We start from the raw sequence: 23,693 nt of genomic DNA, 5'->3' as shown, positions 1-23,693 counted from the left end.
GAATGTGGCATGGTTGTTGGTGGCAGACGGGCTGGTCTGAGTATTTCAGAAACTGCTTATCCACTGGGATTTTCAGGCTTAACCATCTCTAAGTGAAAATATTAATTTAGCAGCACTTCTGTGGGAAAAAATGCCTTGGTGCCATCTCTGAACACACAACACATCAAACCTTGAAGCAGAAGAGCATCTCTGAACACTCAACACACCAAACCTTGAAGCAGAAGAGCGTCTCTGAACACTCAACACATCAAACCTTGAAGCAGAAGAGCATCTCTGAACACTCAACACATCAAACCTTGAAGCAGAAGAGCATCTCTGAACACTCAACACATCAAACCTTGAAGCAGAAGAGCGTCTCTGAACACTCAACACATCAAACCTTGAAGCAGAAGAGCATCTCTGAACACTCAACACATCAAACCTTGAAGCAGAAGAGCATCTCTGAACACTCAACACATCAAACCTTGAAGCAGAAGAGCATCTCTGAACACTCAACACACCAAACCTTGAAGCAGAAGAGCGTCTCTGAACACTCAACACATCAAACCTTGAAGCAGAAGAGCATCTCTGAACACTCAACACATCAAACCTTGAAGCAGAAGAGCATCTCTGAACACTCAACACATCAAACCTTGAAGCAGAAGAGCATCTCTGAACACTCAACACATCAAACCTTGAAGCAGAAGAGCATCTCTGAACACTCAACACATCAAACCTTGAAGCAGAAGAGCATCTCTGAACACTCAACACATCAAACCTTGAAGCAGAAGAGCATCTCTGAACACACAACACATCAAACCTTGAAGCAGAAGAGCATCTCTGAACACTCAACACATCAAACCTTGAAGCAGAAGAGCATCTCTGAACACTCAACACATCAAACCTTGAAGCAGAAGAGCGTCTCTGAACACACAACACATCAAACCTTGAAGCAGAAGAGCATCTCTGAACACTCAACACATCAAACCTTGAAGCAGAAGAGCATCTCTGAACACTCAACACATCAAACCGTGAAGCAGAAGAGCATCTCTCTGAACAACACTCAACACATCAAACCGTGAAGCAGAAGAGCATCTCTGAACACTCAACACATCAAACCTTGAAGCAGAAGAGCATCTCTGAACACACAACACATCAAACCTTGAAGCAGAAGAGCATCTCTGAACACTCAACACATCAAACCTTGAAGCAGAAGAGCATCTCTGAACACTCAACACATCAAACCTTGAAGCAGAAGAGCATCTCTGAACACTCAACACATCAAACCGTGAAGCAGAAGAGCATCTCCGAACACTCAACACATCAAACCTTGAAGCAGAAGAGCATCTCTGAACACTCAACACATCAAACCTTGAAGCAGAAGAGCATCTCTGAACACTCAACACATCAAACCTTGAAGCAGAAGAGCATCTCTGAACACACAACAAATCAAACCTTGAAGCAGAAGAGCATCTCTGAACACACAACAAATCAAACCTTGAAGCAGAAGAGCATCTCTAAACACTCAACACATCAAACCTTGAAGCAGAAGAGCATCTCTGAACACTCAACACATCAAACCTTGAAGCAGAAGAGCATCTCTAAACACTCAACACATCAAACCTTGAAGCAGAAGAGCATCTCTGAACACTCAACACATCAAACCTTGAAGCAGAAGAGCATCTCTGAACACTCAACACATCAAACCGTGAAGCAGAAGAGCATCTCCGAACACTCAACACATCAAACCTTGAAGCAGAAGAGCATCTCCGAACACTCAACACATCAAACATTGAAGCAGAAGAGCATCTCTGAACACTCAACACATCAAACCTTGAAGCAGAAGAGCATCTCTGAACACTCAACACGTCAAACCTTGAAGCAGAAGAGCATCTCTGAACACACAACAAATCAAACCTTGAAGCAGAAGAGCATCTCTGAACACACAACAAATCAAACCTTGAAGCAGAAGAGCATCTCTAAACACTCAACACATCAAACCTTGAAGCAGAAGAGCATCTCTAAACACTCAACACATCAAACCTTGAAGCAGAAGAGCATCTCTGAACACTCAACACATCAAACCTTGAAGCAGAAGAGCATCTCTGAACACACAACAAATCAAACCTTGAAGCAGAAGAGCATCTCTAAACACTCAACACATCAAACCTTGAAGCAGAAGAGCATCTCTGAACACACAACACATCAAACCTTGAAGCAGAAGAGCATCTCTGAACACTCAACACATCAAACCTTGAAGCAGAAGAGCATCTCTGAACACTCAACACATCAAACCTTGAAGCAGAAGAGCATCTCTGAACACTCAACACATCAAACCTTGAAGCAGAAGAGCATCTCTGAACACTCAACACATCAAACCTTGAAGCAGAAGAGCATCTCTGAACACTCAACACATCAAACCTTGAAGCAGAAGAGCATCTCTGAACACTCAACACATCAAACCTTGAAGCAGAAGAGCATCTCTGAACACTCAACACATCAAACCTTGAAGCAGAAGAGCATCTCTGAACACTCAACACATCAAACCTTGAAGCAGAAGAGCATCTCTGAACACTCAACACATCAAACCGTGAAGCAGAAGAGCATCTCTGAACACTCAACACATCAAACCTTGAAGCAGAAGAGCATCTCTGAACACTCAACACATCAAACCTTGAAGCAGAAGAGCATCTCCGAACACTCAACACACCAAACCTTGAAGCAGAAGAGCATCTCTGAACACTCAACACATCAAACCTTGAAGCAGAAGAGCATCTCTGAACACTCAACACATCAAACCTTGAAGCAGAAGAGCATCTCTGAACACACAACACATCAAACCTTGAAGCAGAAGAGCATCTCTGAACACTCAACACATCAAACCTTGAAGCAGAAGAGCATCTCTGAACACACAACACATCAAACCTTGAAGCAGAAGAGCATCTCTGAACACTCAACACATCAAACCTTGAAGCGGAAGAGCATCTCTGAACACTCAACACATCAAACCTTGAAGCAGAAGAGCGTCTCTGAACACACAACACATCAAACCTTGAAGCAGAAGAGCATCTCTGAACACTCAACACATCAAACCTTGAAGCAGAAGAGCATCTCTGAACACTCAACACATCAAACCGTGAAGCAGAAGAGCATCTCTCTGAACAACACTCAACACATCAAACCGTGAAGCAGAAGAGCATCTCTGAACACTCAACACATCAAACCTTGAAGCAGAAGAGCATCTCTGAACACACAACACATCAAACCTTGAAGCAGAAGAGCATCTCTGAACACTCAACACATCAAACCTTGAAGCAGAAGAGCATCTCTGAACACTCAACACATCAAACCTTGAAGCAGAAGAGCATCTCTGAACACTCAACACATCAAACCGTGAAGCAGAAGAGCATCTCCGAACACTCAACACATCAAACCTTGAAGCAGAAGAGCATCTCTGAACACTCAACACATCAAACCTTGAAGCAGAAGAGCATCTCTGAACACTCAACACATCAAACCTTGAAGCAGAAGAGCATCTCTGAACACACAACAAATCAAACCTTGAAGCAGAAGAGCATCTCTGAACACACAACAAATCAAACCTTGAAGCAGAAGAGCATCTCTAAACACTCAACACATCAAACCTTGAAGCAGAAGAGCATCTCTGAACACTCAACACATCAAACCTTGAAGCAGAAGAGCATCTCTAAACACTCAACACATCAAACCTTGAAGCAGAAGAGCATCTCTGAACACTCAACACATCAAACCTTGAAGCAGAAGAGCATCTCTGAACACTCAACACATCAAACCGTGAAGCAGAAGAGCATCTCCGAACACTCAACACATCAAACCTTGAAGCAGAAGAGCATCTCCGAACACTCAACACATCAAACCTTGAAGCAGAAGAGCATCTCTGAACACTCAACACATCAAACCTTGAAGCAGAAGAGCATCTCTGAACACTCAACACGTCAAACCTTGAAGCAGAAGAGCATCTCTGAACACACAACAAATCAAACCTTGAAGCAGAAGAGCATCTCTGAACACACAACAAATCAAACCTTGAAGCAGAAGAGCATCTCTAAACACTCAACACATCAAACCTTGAAGCAGAAGAGCATCTCTAAACACTCAACACATCAAACCTTGAAGCAGAAGAGCATCTCTGAACACTCAACACATCAAACCTTGAAGCAGAAGAGCATCTCTGAACACACAACAAATCAAACCTTGAAGCAGAAGAGCATCTCTAAACACTCAACACATCAAACCTTGAAGCAGAAGAGCATCTCTGAACACACAACACATCAAACCTTGAAGCAGAAGAGCATCTCTGAACACACAACACATCAAACCTTGAAGCAGAAGAGCATCTCTGAACACTCAACACATCAAACCTTGAAGCAGAAGAGCTACAGAAGCAGAAGAAACACACCGGTGACACTCTCTCAGCTGAGAACAACAAACTGAGGCTACAGTTCACCAAAACTGGACAATAGAAGATTTGAAAAACATTGCCTGGTCTGATGAGTCGGGATTTCTGCTGCAACATTCGGACGGTCGGGTCAGAATTTGGCATAAACAACATGAAAGCATGGATCTGTCCTGCGTTGTATCAGCGGTTCAGGCTGGTGCTGGTGTAATGGTATTTTATTGGCACACTTTGTGCCCCTCAGTACCAATTGAGCATCGGTTAAATACCACAGTCTACCCGAGAATTGTTGCTGTCCATTTATGACCAGTGTATCATCTTCTGATGGCCTCTTCCAGCAGGATAACAGGCCATGTCACAAAGATCAGATCAGATCATCTCAAACCATTTTTATTGAACATGACAGTGAGTTCACTAAACTCGAACGGCCTCCACACTCGCCAGATCTCAATCCAGTAGAGCATCTTTGGGATGTGCTGGAACAGCAGATTCACATCATGGATGTGCAGACGACAAATCTGCAGCAACTACGTGATGATATCATGTCAATATAGACCAGCACCTTGTTGAATCTCTGCCATGAAGAATTAAGGCACTTCTGAAGGCAAAAGGGGGTCCAACCCAGTACTAGCACCAAAGTTTGGCTGGAATAGACTTTCAATGGAGAGACAGAAATCTTTTCGATTTCATTAAAAATATCTTCATTTGTGTTGTAAAGATGAACGCAAGTCGTACGTGTTTGGAACGACATGAGGGTGAGTAATTAAAGACATAATTTTCATTTTTGGGTGAACTAACCCTTTGGGACAGATATATTATAATACCTTAAAATACTGTATGTCATTTACTCTCGCCTGTTGTTACCTGAAGGATGATGCGTCGCTGCTGTGGGAAGTGTGTCACGGTGTTTAACATCATGTCTGCGCTAAGCAGTGACAGCAGCTGCTCTGAACTGGGCTTCTGCCACAGGGAAGGTCCCAGGCTCTTACGGGCTTTATGGTGCTCCACCGCGGCGGGACCCCAGAGCACATACCTGACCACAAACACATGCAGTAAACCACCGTTTTCTGTTTGTGGAAATCATCTTCAAACGTGTGATGTGAAATATGCTGAAACGTACTGAAACTCCGTGAGACTGATGTTGTTCTTCTCATACTCCTGGAGCACAAGTAGAAGCTTCTGGTCTGCGATAACCAAAAAACATTTCACTAAATCACATAACTGACTTCATACAAAGTTCAAATCAAATGAATCATGTCAAGTGGGTAATTTACCTGTGGTGCTCAGCGAAGCTCCATACGCACCAAGCAGCACGAGGAAGTGGTTGCTGTTACACACTTCAGGACATTTTTTCACCAGCGTAAGCAAGAAAGATACCAATGATTCTGGAAAACATTAATATTATTATTATTTTAAACAACAATCATCCAGAAGAGGTTGTTTGAATCCATAATCCTAAATCTAAGGAATAGTGATAGAGGCAGAACCCTTAGCAAGACGAAAAAAAGAAAAGAAAAAAAAACTTGATACATTTTTTAGGAGGAACATTAGGAGTGTAATGGTACACATATTTGCACTGACAACTATAGGTAGCCTATGGGTCTTTCGGTCCGGCATGCATGTGTAACAAACGAAAGCATTGTTTCAACCACTGAAAGTGAAGGACATCTGTGTGTGGAACGCAGAGGTTTCCAGCTAAGATGGGACAGTACTGTGTGTATATTGATTTAAGCTGCAAAAACATCTGAAAATATTGAGCTGTTGTGGGAAAAGTGGACAATCCAAGTTGTCCTAAACATTAGACATGCTTTATATTAAGCGCTTCAATCTAACTCATAAGCCTACTTTTTAAAGCAGACTGCCCTCCTGTCAGAAGTGTGTCATTTCATTTTAGCAAGCAAGTCTCCGTTAAACTTCACAGACTTCAATGAATGAGCGAGGATGCACATGCAACCCCAACAGGAATGCAATAATTCTGAAAATATTTTTCATCTAGAAGTAGAAGCACTTCAAACATCATCTTGACTTTGACTTTAAACTGATCATCATTCATTTAAAAATGACAAAAAAATATCCAAATATTTATGTTTAGATGCCAATCAAAAGATAAGCTTCATGCGCCACAGGAGGAGGACATTGAGCTGCTGATATGGTTGGTCTCTGCTTCATTACCTTTAGACGGATGAGGACTGTGGGACTCGTTCTGTGTGGCCAGCATCGTGGGCAGGAACAGAGAGTGACTGGTGGTCATCATGTGGATGGTAGACATGGGCAGCAGCTCTTTAGGGGTCTCTGGTCTTCCATATATGATCTCCACAAGGGTGTTTAAGGTCCCCAGAAAGCTTGAGTCACTGTATCGATACCTGAGAGTGGAATTTTAAGAGCAGTTTTAGTTAGCCAAAACGCACACTGATAGTGTCATCAGAGTAAGCTAGTAAACAATTTGTGTCCTGTTAGCTTTTGTTCATTAAAAGGGCCTTTCACACCGGGTAGTTCTAAGATTCAGATTCAGATTGTTTTATTTAGTGCCACGTCTACGGTGTACATTTTAGGACATCCTCAGACATATGAAAACAAGGCATCATGCCTCAGTCTAAAAGGCTTCAGTCATTGGACAAAACGGCATCGCGCCTCAGACTGAAAAGCTTCAGGTCTCAGGAAAAACAATGTCAGGTGTCAGGTCTCATACAATTAGGCATCAGACGAAACAGCCTCAGACAAAAAGGCATCAGACTAAAATAGGGTTGCCGCGGTGAGGAAAATTTCCCACCGGTTAATCGACGTGTCACAACACCGGTAATCCCGGTGTCACCGTTGGGGGCGGGGCGGGGGGGTTAAATAGCTTTTAAATGCGTGCGCGTTATACTTTCACTTTCGAAATAAGCGTCAATTGGCAATTCAGCGTCAATTGCTTGAATGGACAAAAAAACAACAACTCGGCTCGCTGATAATAAAACTTTTATTTATAGACAGAACTTTTATTAGCATAACAAACGAATAAAAAAATAACCCCATGCATAGGCTGAAAATCGTCAAACTGTGGGCCCAAACAAATAAGAACCATAAAACGTTTATTAACGAATAAGAAAATAAAACAAGCCTAAATAAATTACACATTCCGCCATTATCTTGCTTTTCTGTAATTTGACTCGTTCTCATCTCCACACGTGCTAAATGGAATCCTGATGCTTGCTGATCTGTGACGTGACTGGCTCTTGGCACGCTGCGCACTGCGCAGTTCAGTTTTTAATTATAATGTATGCTCTCTTCTGAACTAAATCATTGATAATTATTATTTTTAATTAATTCAAATAAATATTTTAGCAAAAACGAATACTTTAAAAAAGTCAAGACATCGCGGTGTCACGGTGGGAAAGTGATGTCACCGGTGATGGGGCTTAAAACCGGTAACACCGTCAACACCGTCTATCGCGGCAAGCCTAGACTAAAAGGCATCGGACGAAACAGCCTCAGACAAAAAGGCATCAGACTAAAAGGCATCGGACGAAACAGCATCAGACAAACAGCCTCAGACAAAAAGGCATCGGACGAAACGACATCAGACAAAACAGCCTCAGACAAAAAGGCATCGGACAAAACAGCCTCAGACAAAAAGGCATCGGACGAAACGACATCAGACAAAACAACCTCAGACAAAAAGGCATCAGACTAAAAGGCATCGGACGAAACAGCATCAGACAAACAGCCTCAGACAAAAAGACATCGGATGAAACGGCCTCAGACAAAAAGGAATCAGACTAAAATGCATCGGACGAAACAGCATCAGACAAAACAGCCTCAGACAAAAAGGCATCGGACATAAAGGCATCGGACGAAACGACCTCAGACAAAAAGGCATCAGACGAAACAGCCTCAGACAAAAAGGCATCAGACGAAAAGGCATCGGATGAAACGACATCAGACAAAACAGCCTCAGACAAAAAGGCATCGGACGAAACGGCCTCAGACAAAAAGGCATCAGACTAAAAGGCATCGAACGAAACAGCATCAGACAAACAGCCTCAGACAAAAAGGCATCGGACGAAACAGCCTCAGACAAAAAGGCATCAGACTAAAAGGCATCGGACGAAACAGCATCAGACAAAACAGCCTCAGACAAAAAGGCATCGGACGAAACAGCCTCAGACAAACAGCCTCAGACAAACAGCCTCAGACAAAAAGGCATCGGACAAACAGCCTCAGACAAAAAGGCATCGGACGAAACAGCCTTAGACAAACGGCCTCAGACAAACAGCCTCAGACAAAAAGGCATCGGACGAAACAGCATCAGACAAAACAGCCTCAGACAAAAAGGCATCGGACGAAACGGCCTCAGACAAAAAGGCATCAGACTAAAAGGCATCGGACGAAACAGCATCAGACAAACAGCCTCAGACAAAAAGGCATCGGACGAAACAGCCTCAGACAAAAAGGCATCAGACTAAAAGGCATCGGACGAAACAGCCTCAGACAAAAAGGCATCAGACTAAAAGGCATCGGACGAAACAGCATCAGACAAACAGCCTCAGACAAACAGCCTCAGACAAACAGCCTCAGACAAAAAGGCATCGGACGAAACAGCATCAGACAAACAGCCTCAGACAAACAGCCTCAGACAAAAAGGCATCGGACGAAACAGCCTCAGACAAACAGCCTCAGACAAACAGCCTCAGACAAAAATGCATCGGACGAAACAGCATCAGACAAAACAGCCTCAGACAAAAAGGCATCGGACGAAACGGCCTCAGACAAAAAGGCATCAGACTAAAATGCATCGGACAAAACAGCATCAGACAAAAAGGCATCGGACATTAAGGCATCGGACGAAACGACCTCAGACAAAAAGGCATCAGACGAAACAGCCTCAGACAAAAAGGCATCAGATGAAACAGCCTCAGACAAAAAGGCATCAGACGAAACAGCCTCAGACAAAAAGGCATCGGACATAAAGGCATCGGACAAAAAGGCATCAGACGAAACAGCCTCAGACAAAAAGGCATCGGACGAAACGGCCTCAGACGTCACTGGTAGTTCCTATAGTGCTGGTTTAGACCGACTCTGAAGTAGAAGCTCAATTAGTTTCTCCAAAAGGAGTTCCTAGAACTAAATCGTTCCCAGTTCCTGCGGTGCGAATAAGCCAAAATCCGGGTATTTCCGCCATTAGTTCTAGGAACTATGAAAAGGTTTATACAGTGCGAAAGCCCCTAAAGTCCCCCTGTGGTGAAAATCCAGTTTTTAATGTTGTTTATATGTCTATGTGGTGTTTTTAATATGCTTTAAGACAAACCATGTGTAAATTCATAAGTCGACAGCATTGCTGAGTATTTTCTGCTTAAAACTGCAGTGAACCAAAGACAGTCTCGAAAACACGGTTTGAAATCACTGGTGTTTCTGACGTCACAAACTACCTTGTAACCAATCAGATCAACGTGTGACCGTCAACCAGTGGATCTCTGAACTGGTGTGAGTGAGTGGAGGCGGGGCTCATTTGCATATACATAGAACCGCGTATAATACATGAGGCAAGGGTGTTAAAGCTATTATACATTCAAGCTATTTTAAGGCATGAAGATTTTTTTTTGAAGGGAATTTTTTTTATGTAATTTTAGTGATCCAAGATGAGTTTTAAGGGATCAAATGAGGACTTTAAGAGAAAAGACACTTACTTCAGCCCAGACTTGACAAAGGTGTTCCAGTCTGATGCAGTGATATTTTCTGGAACGATCTGCAATAAACCAAACATGCAGTAAACATCAGCTGAATGTTGAGCTATTTACATAACAAAAATGTGTAAGTGTACAAAATATTGTACAAATGTATATAACTACATTATGCTTGTGTGGCACAAATGTTGTTATTAGCACAGTTTACAACAAATATTTAATATATGTGAATAAAATAAAATAAAATATGCAAGTTTCAATAGTAAAACAAAAACACGTTATCATGAGGCTAGTTTGAATCACTTTTCAACTTTAAACATCTAAATCTGGAAACCTCATTAACTTTTGAATAATATTAAAAGAAAAAAATGTGAAATAACTATCATTAAAGTACTGTTTACATGGAGCTAACCCCACCCACAGGAATTATGATGATAACCTTAACCAGCTGTTCATCCACCTAGAACGGTAAAGCCTTGTTTATACTCGACGCGTCCGCAAGAGCGCGAGTCTCCGCTGACTGCGCGCGGACCTCTCCAAACGGACGAGGCGTTTATACTTGACGCGCTCGCCGTTGTGCTATTCTGTGAAACGACAGGGGGCGACTCGTAGTAATTCTCTTCTAAACCACCAGGAATCAGCAGTGAAGAAGTAGTTTGCCGTTTATTAGTAGTTTATTAATTGCTGATTCATATAAAAAGAGTATTAAATGTAGTAGGTTTATTGTACTTTCACTGCATGTAAACTAAACAACTGAAGCCTTATTGAAGAGTGTTAATTTCATCAGCAGGGCTTACTTCTGCTATTGTAGGCTTATTTTGTAAATGTAAGCAGTTACTTTAGACAAGTGCAAACTGGGTGCTTAATGCAAATGTGTTCCTATTCACAAAATGAGAGGCTTTTATGGTCGCCCATCAATGCAAATGTCTCTGTGTATAGAAGGATCATAAACATGCTGATACAGACGCACCAGTTCGGCCAAATTCGGCTCGAAGTCGTTCATCTTCGGATACGGCGCCGCGCGCGATGTTACAAAAAGTGCCGTGCACACCGGCAGGCGAAATGGGGTCTTGCGCACCCAACGCGCACGACCGCCCACACCGCAATGACGTCATTTTTGCCGCGCGCACCTTCGCGCTCTTGCGGACGCGTCGAGTATAAACAAGGCTTAAGAAGACAGTGATGATACTGGACCCACCAGGAGTGACTCGAGTCTTGTCAGCACGGTCTCTTCATGAAGGGACTGAGGGTCTTTCTGCTCTTTATATGCAGCAGCCAGCCAGCGGAGAGCGGCCGAAAGCAGACACGTCCTCCACTGACACAGCTCCTCTGCACTATCAGACAGCTTCTCACTGACGCAGTCTGCCAGCTTCCACCTGAAACCAGATGTGCCAGCATATCAAGCTTCAGGTCAAGACCACAACTATTAAAGTAGGATGTCAAATATTTAAACTTATTAAACTTCCTGGAAGTTTGAATCATTTCCACGGGTCTCTTTTTTAATGAATGCATTTTTTAATCATCTAAAAATGGTAAATACTTAAATCTAGCTGTTTACAATTAGGTATTGTTTCATTAGTGCAACTTTTTTGTCAGATGAACCCTTTGACCAAAAATGTTTAATTCTTTAGTATAAAATTATAAATGTTTAGTAACAACCTCAGATTTGATATTTCGATAATTGTTATACTTTTTTAAAATTATTATTTGCTTTATATATGTATTTTATACATATGGTTTAGTTTGACAAAAAGAGTGGTGAGTTTGGTAACACTTTACAATATGGTTCATTAGTTAACATTAGTTAATGTTAGTGCTGTCAAACGATTAAAATATTTAATCGCAATTAATCGCACATTTTTATCTATTCTAAATGTCTCTTGATTTCTTTTTGTCCCATTATTTTTTCTCATTTTAATGCTCTTATCAACATGGAAAAGTGGATCGGCTTGCTTTGTGCAAATGTTTTTTTATTGAAAACAACATTGGCATATATTGTGTTCAATTTCACACTAACATTCTCACTTGGAGCAAATAATCTCTCACACAGTGTAACACTGTCCATCAATAAAACGGTGAAAGAAATACTGACGAGGTCCTGATATTGACGAGGGGGCGGAGAATTCGCATCAGCTGTGTGTGTGTGTGTGTGTGTGTGTGTGCTTGGCCATCATCAAGTGGTGTTTCAGACTGGACGTGCTGCGATGATGATAGCTCAGTTCACAACGACAAAACACACAGATCACTTTGGTCTCGTCAATGGGACCATTTGGCAACTTTTTAAAAGTAAACTTTCCATTCAGAATCTTATTGGCATCCATTTCGGCGTCTCTCGCTCGTCATCCACTCAAAACGTGGCCGGCTCGCAGACCCAAACAAGTGTGTGCGGCGTGCCTGTTGTTTTGTTTACGGTCTAGCTAGATCCGCTTGCGCTTTCAAAACGTCCTCGCGCGGCGCAAGCCATTGAAATGAATGGGTTTCATAGCGTAGCGCCGCGCATGCCGCGTCCTGTTGCAAAAGCATGTGAAAAAAACTACAAAGTTTTCTAGGCCAAAAAGACTGTTAATCGCGCGATAAAAAAAATGTACGCCGTTAAAATGGGTTTGCGTTAACGCCGTTAATAACGCGTTTAACTGACAGCCCTAGTTAATGTATTAACTAACATAAACAAACAATAAGCAATACACTGTATGTGTTACAGTATTTATTAATCTTTGTTAATGTTAGTTAATATAAATCCAGCTGTTCATTGTTTGTTCATGTTAGTTCACAGTGCATTAACTAATGTTAACAAATACAACCTTTGATTTAAACAATGTATTAGTAAATGTTGAAATTAAGATTAATAAATGCCAAAAAAGCATTGTTCATTCTTAAGGGCCGTCCACACCGGGACGAATATCGGCGCGCGTTATTCGCCAGCGTTTTTCAACCCGTTTTTTTGTGTTCGGTGTGCACACTCACATTGGCACCCTGTTTAGTCACAAGGCGCTAAACGTCGGCGAATATCACGCGCGAAATTCGTCCCGGTGTGAACAGGCCTTTAGTTGATGTTAACTAATGAACCTTGTTGTAAAGTGTTGCCATGAGTTTACCTTTGATGACTGTCTGGTTTCTGAAGGACGGCAGGAAGATCTCTGATGAGTTGAGTGAGGTCGGCGTTCCCAGCAGCCAGTCGGATGAGACCGGACAGGACGTCCACATGCAGGTCGCTCGTAACTTCCCCTCGCTGCACCGCGTGCCACAGCTCAGACAGCAAAGCTTTCTTCAGGGCCTTCAGGACTGATTTATGAACTGTATGTAGCGATAGACAAGACGACATGAAACCTACTGTATGTGCGTGTCAAATTCAACACGAACAACATTATTTGAGCCTCTGCAAAGAAAGCAGCAACACTGACTGTCTTTAGGGCGGGTGGGGTCATCACTAATGGCTCTCCTCAAGTAGGCGTCGAGTAGGAACAAGAAGCCGCTGCTTCGGGAGCTGATCTGCGCTAGGTTAGACGGCTCCAGGCACCAGAGCTCGAAGCTGAGCACGTGTGTGGAGCAGTTCTGCAGGAGGACGGCCCCAATGGCCTGGGCTGAAGGACTCTCTCTCTGGATGCAGTGCAGGAGAACCTCCGTCTGAATGAGTTTGGCCGTGCCTGGCTCCCGGGACAGCACCTAGAGAGAGACGTTTTTTACAGAGAGTGTGCAAAAAGACAATGGCATCTGCAGGCGCATTATCACTACTCTGAAGGCCCTCGATATACTTAAAGCAAAAATCGTGGAACGAACTGGTTTTGAACAAAATAAGGCAAAATAAGGTTTGAAATGGCTTGCCAAGCTGGTAAACACTTTCAAACTACCAATTACGTAATAAGTACGTGTGGCTCTTACTTCTTTAGCCCTATTCGGACAGGATTAGTTTAACAAGGGTAGATGGAGTAATGTAATTTTACCACAGGGCGTCTGTAATATCATTGGCCAATTCGCACGGGATAAGATATCTCAGTGAAACTAGCAGAAGTGGGAGGGGTAACTCAATCACGTGTGCAAACACATATAACCTATATTTATATATATAAAACAGTTATTGTCTAGTCGAACGATGTATTAATTAACTTCAGATTGGATTGTGTTGGTAATAGGCACTTACCTAACGCTAAAAGAAGTTTCGTGCCTCTAACAAGTGCTTTCGATCTTCTTTCTGATCTGAATGGTGTGGAAAACACTTGAGTTTTGCCACAGACTTGTCCCAGCATCTAGAACTCAACTAAATGCTTTATCAAGCGTCTTCATACTTGAAAAACTGCGGAAAACTACTTTTAATTAGGAAATTATGGAATATTTACAGCGGGTTTATTCGCACGGGATTAGGTCATTTTTCCGGACCTTTTTACTGAAGGTAAAAGTCGCTGTAATCTTTACTGACATTGTCCGTAATGATCACTGAGATGCACATTCGGACGGGACTAAAATCACAGAGAAGCTCTGGTGATAATTACTTTACCCCGCCTCTCCATGTTAAACTAGTCCCGTCCGAATAGGGCTTTTGACGTGAAAATCTTCTTTGCTTAAAGGGATAGTTCACCCAAAAAATGAACATTTTTACCCCTAGGTGAAGAACTTCGCAGTGATTACATCGGCCCCTTGAGTGTGAAGTTTCCCCGTGGTGTGTACCTGTAGCAGGAAGTCCTCGAGCGGCACACACTGGCAGGGCGTGAGGAGAGCAGCCAGACCTCTGAGGTGAGCCTGGGACAGAGACACACATCTGCTGTGGTCTTCAGAGAGCAGCTTCAGCACGGCGTGCCCGTACACGCTCAGCCGGCTCTCAGGGGCCACCAGGCTCTTCTGAGGGAGCAGCAGCAGAGCGGACACCACCTCCGTCAGGCTGGACGCCTCCATGAAGTCGTGCAGAGACAGCAGCGCTCGGACACAGAGGGACTGCTTTCTGGGACAACTTCTGAAGACCAAAAGGGATTTTTCAGTGATGCACCAAACAAAAAAACTACACTGCATTTCGCTCATACTATTTTTGACTTGTGTATACATGGAATACCCAGAAAACCCACTACGAATGCCAAAATGGCCATTACACAACTACAGCACGCTGAATATCACATCCCATAATGCAACACACTCAACTCGACACTTCCTTTCTAGTGTCATGAATGAATTAGAAGTACAGCAACCATGATTTTTAACGCCTCTTCATTTGATAGACTATTATGCACCATTTTTTGTAAATTTGAATACAAATGCAAATGAGATGATAACTGGGCGCCACTGAATTGTAGTGAGGTCTATTGTTGCACAATGTGTACTGTATTACATACTATTTTTTTAATTAACTATGCAATATATAGTAAGAGGTATGCTATTATTCTATTGTGAAAATCTGTGATTCAAAACAAAAAGTCAAACTTAAAGGGATTACTTTAAATTAAACAAATCTAAAAAAATCACTGGCAATTCAAACCCATAAGACTCTCGTTCATCTTCGAAACAAGATCTCCCTCAAAAGTCCACACAACTAAAACTTTGACACTTCAAAATGTTCATAAAGCAGAGCCTCTGCAGTGTTTTAGATTTAAGACCTGCACAAATACAATTAACACCGTATGTCCATACAGAACAAACCCACATCATTTCTAAATAAATCATGCATCTCAGATTCTTTTCCTTTATTAAACAGGTTTACTTCAAAACAGAGTAACTGCTAGTTTAAATACTCAATACAAGTTTTATTCAATATATACTGTGTGTGTATTCAAATTGGTTTATGTACTAATTTATCAATACATACGAATTAGAGGTTGATCTATATTGGATTTTGCTCATAAAGAAAGGCAATAGGCAACACACATATTACTGTGCTGATACTTGTAAAACCTTATTTACTGGGTGTATTTTAAGCATAATGCAGGACTTTTAATTGAAAATAGAGCAAACAATAGATCATGAGCAACCGCTTAACGTTTTGACTTTGAACATTCAGCGCTCGCTTTTATTTCACTCAATGAAACGTGTTTGCGTGACACAAAACAAACATTTGATGAACGCTTATGGGTTTGGAACAAGATGAAGGTGTGTAATTGATGGGTGAACTATCCCTTTAATATCAAAGTAGTATTAATTGTACTGTAAAATAGAATGTAAACAGATACCCATTCTTTTAAATAGTATTTAACCTAGCAGAAAGCGCATGTTTTGACATACTTGCTTCCCCTGCGGTGTAGTTCTGTGAGCACGGCTCTCTGCACGGCGGTCAGGTATGAGCTCGCGACCTCTAGGGCGTCCAGGTCTCTGAGCGCGCCGGCGCTGGACTCCAGCAGGGTGAGCGTGCTCTCGCTCAGACACGCACACAGACGCTTCAGTCTCACTGGATTCAGACTGTGAGGAGGGAAACAGCTCAGCTCCAGAGCCAGGAACCACTGCTCCACTGCGGGGTGTTTAAACACTGATCTGAGGACAGCCAGTGTGATCTGGAGAGCAGAGGAGAAACAATGACTACGTTTACATGCAGCCAATTTTCGGGTTATGGTCGGGTTAAGGTCACTATTCGGGTTTCTGAAACATTAGGAATAACCCGTTTACATGCGTGAGCAGAGAGAGTTTCTCCTGTATACATGGAATTGCAATATCCCGATGTAAACGGCGACGCACGGTTAGCGTCAAGACGTACGGACAACCTTAAGACGCAATATGCGTCATTTCCGATTCTTCTTCCTGTATCCAAAGACAACAACAACAGCAGCAGCACGCGGATAATGAATAGTTCGGGGCAGATAGCGATCGCCTTTGGTGCTGGTACTGACCTCGCTCCAAAAGTATGCTGTGCTGCGTCTCGCCATGTTTACTTCCGGTATGCTGCACGCAGGTTTTTGTATGCGCCGAGAAGTTTCTCTACTCAAAAGACCAAGATTCCCTGCGAATAGAACATGCGCAGAACACACATCACTATGGGGATATGCCGATGCGCGTTTACATGACCAAAAATTCGGGTTAGAAAAGGGGTACCCCAGGTATGATATCCCGGTTTTTAAAATCCGGGATATGAGCATATTCGGGTTTTTGCCGGTGTTTACATGGCCGTGCGTTTTGAACGGGTTATTGGCTGCATGTAAACGTAGTCAGTGTAAGGTTTCTGGACTCGATTCCTACATTCGCCATATTGGGGGGTGAGGGGGAATCGAATTGTGATTTTTCTGATTAAAAAAAATTTGACTGCCATTTGCCCAACAAATGTTCTGTTGTTCTGTCATAATATTTTTTTTCCTGTGTAAAAAAAAAAAAAAAAGCGAAAACACAAAAATAAATGTGCAAATATATGAATGCGGCCCCTCGACGCCTACTTGATACAGGTTTGCTGTGCTTTTTTGTAGGGCTGCACAATTATATTGTATTATAATTTTGTGATTATATATGGCTTTATAATATTAATAACAACAATAATCGTCTATCTATCTATCTATCTATAAAAAAATAATCATAACACTAATATTACAATTAATTGTATACAATAATTTAATATCCCTACAAACACACATAAAAAAAATCTAAAATAATAATTCATCACATTTATATAGCGCTTTTCTGGACACTCAAAGCGCTTCACATAGAAGGGGGAATCATTTCCATTTCATGGAAAAGCACAGGGAGCCCTTTAAAGCTTCTCTCCTGTCACAAGTAAATGAACAGTCCCGCGCTTCACTCCGAAACACGCAGCGCATATATTTAATTAAATCACAGCCTTTGCGATTTGATAACCATACTAAGCAATATGCGATTACAGTCTTATTTTAATTAATCGCGCATTGATTTTACTTAATTAATACGTTTTCTGAAATAACTCAAGATATTTCTTTAAATTAAAACCAAACATTAAGATCAAGGCTGGCTACCTGTTTCTTATCAATGTTCTGCGCAGGGAGATGGTTTGTGTCCAAAAACAGGTCCCCCTCGTCCGGCTGTCCCGCGGACTCGGGTTGAGTCTCTGCGCTCAGCAGTTTGAGGATGAGAGAGTTCAGCACTGCCATCAGACGACCCAACACCTCGGCTGCCGTCTCCTTGGGGAGCTGCGGGCCAACACAGTGAACATCATTCAGGACACGGACTCTCTCCTCAGACAAACCCCTCAGACTTCCGAGATTTAAGGTAATATTTCAAAACTTTAACAATTATAAGCACTAATAATAACTGAGCAGCTAATCATCATTAGAGTGATTTCTGAAGGATCATGTGACACTGAAGACTGGAATAACAGCTTTGACGATCACAGGAATAAATTACATTTTAAAATACAAAACAGTTCTTTTAAATTGTAATAATATTTCACAATATTACTGTTTAGGTGAGCATAAGAGATGTTTTTCAAAAACAGTAAAAAATATTTTGTCTGGTAGTGTATATTCAGGGATTCATTGCTTTTTTTTTACTAGCTAATATGAAACATATTTAAGAAAATCAATCATTTTAGATGTCAGTATAGTTTTCTGAAACTTTAAAGGGAGAATGAAAATTATGTCACCATTTACTCACCTTGAAGTGTTGTTCATTACTTTCTTATGTGGAACATCAATTATTTTGAGAAATATCTGGGGGTTTTTTTACCATAAAATGGAAAGTCAATGCTCAGCAAAATGGTTTGGTTACCAACCTTCTCTGAAATATATTTTTATGTCCCACAGAAGAAAGTAAGTCAAAGTTTGGAACAACACGAGGGTAATGAAATGTAAAGGGTAATGAAAAGTAAATGATGCCAGAATATTATTTTTTGTGTAAACTATCCCTTTAAAATCTTGAATCGGACACAATATGCCTAGTTTTTAGTTTTAGTTCACAGAAACCACTCATATATATATTTTTGAATGGCTCAATACCGAATTGAAAGTGCCGACGAAGTGTCTGAGGTAGAGAAGCACTTGATTGACAGCCACTGGGAATTGGGACACATCCAGAGAGGACAGAGCGTCCTGTGCTGCCTCCTCAAAAGAGTCCCGTAGGAAAGCATCTGCTCCTTCACTATAGACGGCCTTCAGCAGAGCGGTGAAACCAACGCAAGATCGATCCTCACCGAAGTCTTCAGTCATGAACTGTGGGAAAGATTGACAAGGCAATCAGGAAAAAAATGAGCTTTGAAACTCCAGACAGCCATTTATATAAGAAGCATTTACCTAAATTTGAAACGGTAACACTTTACTATAATATTCCATTTCACAACATTAGTTATATTATTAGTTGCTTATTAGCATGCATATTTCTAGGTGAATAGTTAATAGTGAGAATTGGACCCTAAACTAAAGTGTTACCTACTAACCAACATTATATATATATAACGTTTTGCTGACATGGTCTGAAGAGTCATATTTAGTGAGAATTGGACCAAAAGTCTAGGTTCATGTAGTTCAAGTAGTTTTTAATTACTGTTTTGCGCGTGAACCAAGGAATCTATCAAGACCAGAGACAGCAAATTTGCTATGATAACAGACTGTCCTCATCTGTGTGCCAAATTTCATAACGTTTCCTTTGTACGGGTTTACAAGCTTCCATACGCTCAAAAGAAGCAGCAGCAACAGAAGATAAAGGCTAACAATTGCACTGCACTTTAGGTGCTTGGCCCCTAATGAGTTGTACCAGTGTCTTGCGTGTGTTTTTGGGGAGCCATTGTGAGTAGTAGTGGTAGAAGGTGAGGACAGAGGCGTGAGGAGGTGATGAAGACTCTGATGAGTTGAGCTCTTCATCGTAGTGCTGGAGGGTCAGACACAGAGCCAGCGGGTCCCTCTGACAGTGCAGGACATCACACAGGACTGATGCCATGTACTCGTACACCACGCCTGCACAACAGACAGAGCATCAGCCACACGAACGCGTGGAAATATGATGCATGAAGAGCCGGGGGTGAAAACTTTTGAACAGGATGAATGAAGCCGACTTCTTATTTTGTTTAAAGATCATGTTTTTTCACCTAGTACTGCCTTTCAGAAGCTACTTCCGTTCACTGATGTTTCTCAGAAGGCAAAATAAGAACACTTTACGCTGACCTTCAAATTCGAGACGTTACCTTTCCCATCTTTAAAACTCTCTGGCAGTTTGTTGCGAGCCTCTAGCACAGCTGGTATGATGGCGCTAAACGGGAACGTCTGGAGGATGATGTCTTCGGTGAAGGAAGGTCCGATCTCTTCAACGTCCCCTTCGCTGCCCTCCACTATAACATCCACCATGTCGAGCACATCTAAAACACAGAGTAAAACACACGTTTAACCTTCATCCTTCCCTCGCGTCCTGGAACAAATCCTTCCCTCGTGGGGTCAAAATGACCCGAAGCCCTAAAATTATACTTTGTTTTTTTTTTACAGAAAGCTCATTTCATTTTGATAATATCTTTTTTTTTTTTTCTTAAAATTACTAGATTTGATCAATAAATAATAAATAAAAAGTAATTTAAGCACATTCCTCACATTCTTTCAACTTAAATTCAAAATAACTCACAATTTCATGCATGACCCTTTTAATTCAGCTCAAAATATCTTAAATTGGGTGTCTTTCCCGACCTCTTGTGGGAAAAGAAATTATATAACATGATATTTCATGACTCTTGCCACTGTTCCGCTGGGTCCTAAAGTCAGTTGACATCAGTATGCATTCAGATACACTTGTAGACATTATAAAATCATGTTTGGTAAAGTTAAATCATTTTTAGTTTGAATTTTGAGCATTTTTAGGGTTTTCTATGTGTACTGAAGCATTCCTCGCATCCCATTCATTCCTTTGGGGGTCAAAATGACCCGCGAGGGAAGGATTTGTTACTTTTTTAAATTTCAAAACTCCTCGAATCCATTACATTTTGTGTGTGTGTGTGTGTGTGTGTATTCCTGGTTCAAGTGCGACAAAAGTCCTGAGGTCTTGGACCCCTCCGATGAACACTAATTGACAGAATTAAACCCAGATTAATCCATATTTACATCCCTAACAGTGCCAGCATGACCTCAGATTGTAGAAGCATATATAAAAATGTGTGTAAAGCTAACCGTCGATGTGTGATATGGGGATGCTGGCTTCGTCCCCCTCCTGGCCGCTCAGATTGGCCTGCAGGAACGCTGCCTCCTGGACCGCACTCGCTGCTTTCTCAGTGTACACGTGTGGGTCACACACCACGCGCATCAAAACCTGCCGACACAAAACATCCACTTCAAATCACACGTAATGGTGACGGCATCATATTAAAAGTGGATCAGAGCATAACCTGTATGTGAATCAGGTAACAGATATCACCAAACTTCCCCAGTTGATTCATCACGCTACATTAAGACAAGTGTTTTGTATTACAAGTTGAGCCTTTAAAGATAAGGGTGAGTTCTGGTTTATTGGGACACTTTTTGACTCGGAAAAAGTGTCCCAATCAACCTGAATTCATCCCTATTTATTGCAATTAAAATCTAGACACAAATAGTTAAAACGTAATAAAACAAACACTTTTTGTACGCTTTCATTCGAATAGTCTGAAAATAGACATATGATGGAAGCACAACATCTCAAAATTAACCAGGGCATTAGAGTGTCTTTACTGTTACTTCACACCGCAATTTTGTTTTGACATTTTAACCGCTTTTTAGAACGTTTTTTTAAAACTCTAAAATTAATATTAATATTTTTCACTTCAAAATGAGCTATGTATTTGATTAGGATAAAAACAAGTCCTTCCCAAAATATTTTCTCACTATGAATCATGAGTCACTCGGCTATTAATCGACAAAATATCATCTTAGTATCATTCGTAACACTGACACGGTTATATAAAAAGCCCAGTAAAAGTGGTCAGAATGCAGTACATGGTCTAAGAACTGAACAACGGCCTCCTGCTGGGATGGGTCCAAACGTGCCAGACGGTCCAGCCATAACTCCAGCTCCTTCCACGTGTGCTCAAACACACCACTGTCCCTCAACACCTGAAAGCAGAGGACAACAAATCAGCACCCAGCAGACCATTTAAAGTCCCCCTGTGGTGAAAAACAAGCTTTTAATGTTGTTTATACGTCTATGTGGTGTTTTAAATATGCTTCAAGACAAGCCATGTGCAAATTCATAAGTCGACAGCATTGCTGAGTAGGAGAACAGCTCTGATTGTATCCGCTTTCTTGTTGGATGAAGCATCTATGGACTTTTAAGGTACTCAGCTAACTTAGCTAGTTCTTTTTATCGTTGGAGTTTTGTTCAATTTAATTATCGAAATCTTAGTGAGAAGAAAAATAAAAAAGCATCAATCTGCATATGTGATGGACATCTGTTACGCTCATCTTTGCTCTCGAGTAAAACATCGCTATATTTAACAAAGCACATCCAAAACACCTGAACCAGAAGCCATGCGGCCTGTTTTACAGAATACGGTTTACAGAATAATATGTTTGTTGCGCAAAACCCCTCCACTGTTTATCCTTTTGACTTTTTCCTACTTTTAAACACCATCATTTTGTTTTTGACATTTTAAACACTTTTTGGGAGGATTTTGCAAAGTTTTAAAATCAATTAATCTTTTTTTAACACTGTAAAGTCTTGTTTCACTAGTTGCATTACATAGTATTACATAGTTGAACAGTATTAAAAAAAATAGTACAAAGAGTAACAGCATTGTGAATCATGAAACGACATGGATGTATAATAAATAATAAAAATAATTTTTATTTTTGGTAGTGCTGTCAAACGATTAAAATATTTAAGCGCGATTAATCGCATTAATGTCATAGTTAACTCGCGATTAATCGCATTAATGTCATAGTTAACTCGCGATTAATCGCACATTTCTATCTATTATAAATGTCTCTTGATTTCTTTTTGTCCCATTATTTTTTCTCATTTTAATGCTCTTATCAACATGGAAAAGTGGATCGGCTTGCTTTGTGAAAATGTTTTTTTAATTGAAAACAACATTGGCATATACTGTGTCCAATTTCACATTCTCACTTGGAGCAAATAATCTCTCACACAGTGTAACACTGTCCATCAATAAAAGGGTGAAAGAAATACTGACGAAGTCCTGATATTGACGAGGGGGCGGAGAATTCGCATCAGCTGTTTGTGTGTGTGTGTGTGTGTGTGTGTGTGTGTGTGTGTGTGTGTGTGTGTGTGTGCTTGGCCATCATCAAGTGGTGTTTCAGACTGGACGTGCTGCGATGATGATAGCTCAGTTCACAACGACAAAACACACAGATCACTTTGGTCTTGTCAATGGAACCATTTGGCAACTTTTTAAAAGTAAACTTTCCATTCAGAATCTTATTGGCATCCATTTCGGCGTCTCTCGCTCGTCATCCACTCAAAACGTAACGTTAACCTACTATTTGGCCGGCTCGCAAGCCCAAACAAGTGTGTGCGGCGTGCCTGTTGTTTTGTTTACGGTCTAGCTAGATCCGCTTGCGCTTTCAAAACGTCCTCGCGCGGCGCAAGCCATTGAAATGAATGGGTTTCATAGCGTAGCACCTCGCCCTGTTGCAAAAGCATGTGAAAAAAACGACAAACTTTGCTAGGCCAAAAAGACCGTTAATCGCGCGATAAAACAATTAACGCCGTTAAAATGGGTTTGCGTTAACGCCGTTAATAACGCGGTTAACTGACAGCCCTAATTTTTGGGTGACCTA

The 23,693-nt window shown here is 41.4% G+C and overlaps 1 protein-coding gene across 3 annotated transcripts in view; it reads right to left on the bottom strand.

The window, feature by feature from the left end:
* The window catches only part of urb1 (URB1 ribosome biogenesis homolog), a 50,851-nt gene that overhangs the window by 15,063 nt on the left and 12,095 nt on the right, over window positions 1-23,693 (bottom strand). For all 3 annotated transcript variants that reach the window (XM_056262547.1, XM_056262549.1, XM_056262548.1), the window contains exons 16-31: window positions 21,891-22,007; window positions 21,090-21,228; window positions 20,123-20,293; window positions 19,696-19,895; window positions 18,942-19,154; window positions 17,964-18,137; window positions 16,279-16,544; window positions 14,740-15,022; window positions 13,479-13,740; window positions 13,173-13,371; window positions 11,276-11,453; window positions 10,081-10,139; window positions 6,587-6,777; window positions 5,689-5,799; window positions 5,535-5,598; window positions 5,279-5,447 (exon numbers count right to left, since the gene is read on the bottom strand). In XM_056262547.1, coding sequence (XP_056118522.1) covers window positions 5,279-5,447; window positions 5,535-5,598; window positions 5,689-5,799; window positions 6,587-6,777; window positions 10,081-10,139; window positions 11,276-11,453; window positions 13,173-13,371; window positions 13,479-13,740; window positions 14,740-15,022; window positions 16,279-16,544; window positions 17,964-18,137; window positions 18,942-19,154; window positions 19,696-19,895; window positions 20,123-20,293; window positions 21,090-21,228; window positions 21,891-22,007 — 2,796 coding nt within the window. The remainder of the gene's footprint in view (window positions 1-5,278; window positions 5,448-5,534; window positions 5,599-5,688; window positions 5,800-6,586; window positions 6,778-10,080; window positions 10,140-11,275; window positions 11,454-13,172; window positions 13,372-13,478; window positions 13,741-14,739; window positions 15,023-16,278; window positions 16,545-17,963; window positions 18,138-18,941; window positions 19,155-19,695; window positions 19,896-20,122; window positions 20,294-21,089; window positions 21,229-21,890; window positions 22,008-23,693) is intronic.

This window comes from Rhinichthys klamathensis, unplaced genomic scaffold (genome assembly GCF_029890125.1).
Source record: "Rhinichthys klamathensis goyatoka isolate OS25496 unplaced genomic scaffold, OSU_Roscu_1.1 h1tg000194l_1, whole genome shotgun sequence".
NCBI lineage: Eukaryota > Metazoa > Chordata > Actinopteri > Cypriniformes > Leuciscidae > Rhinichthys > Rhinichthys klamathensis.
This window is presented reverse-complemented; position numbering and strand designations above follow the sequence as displayed.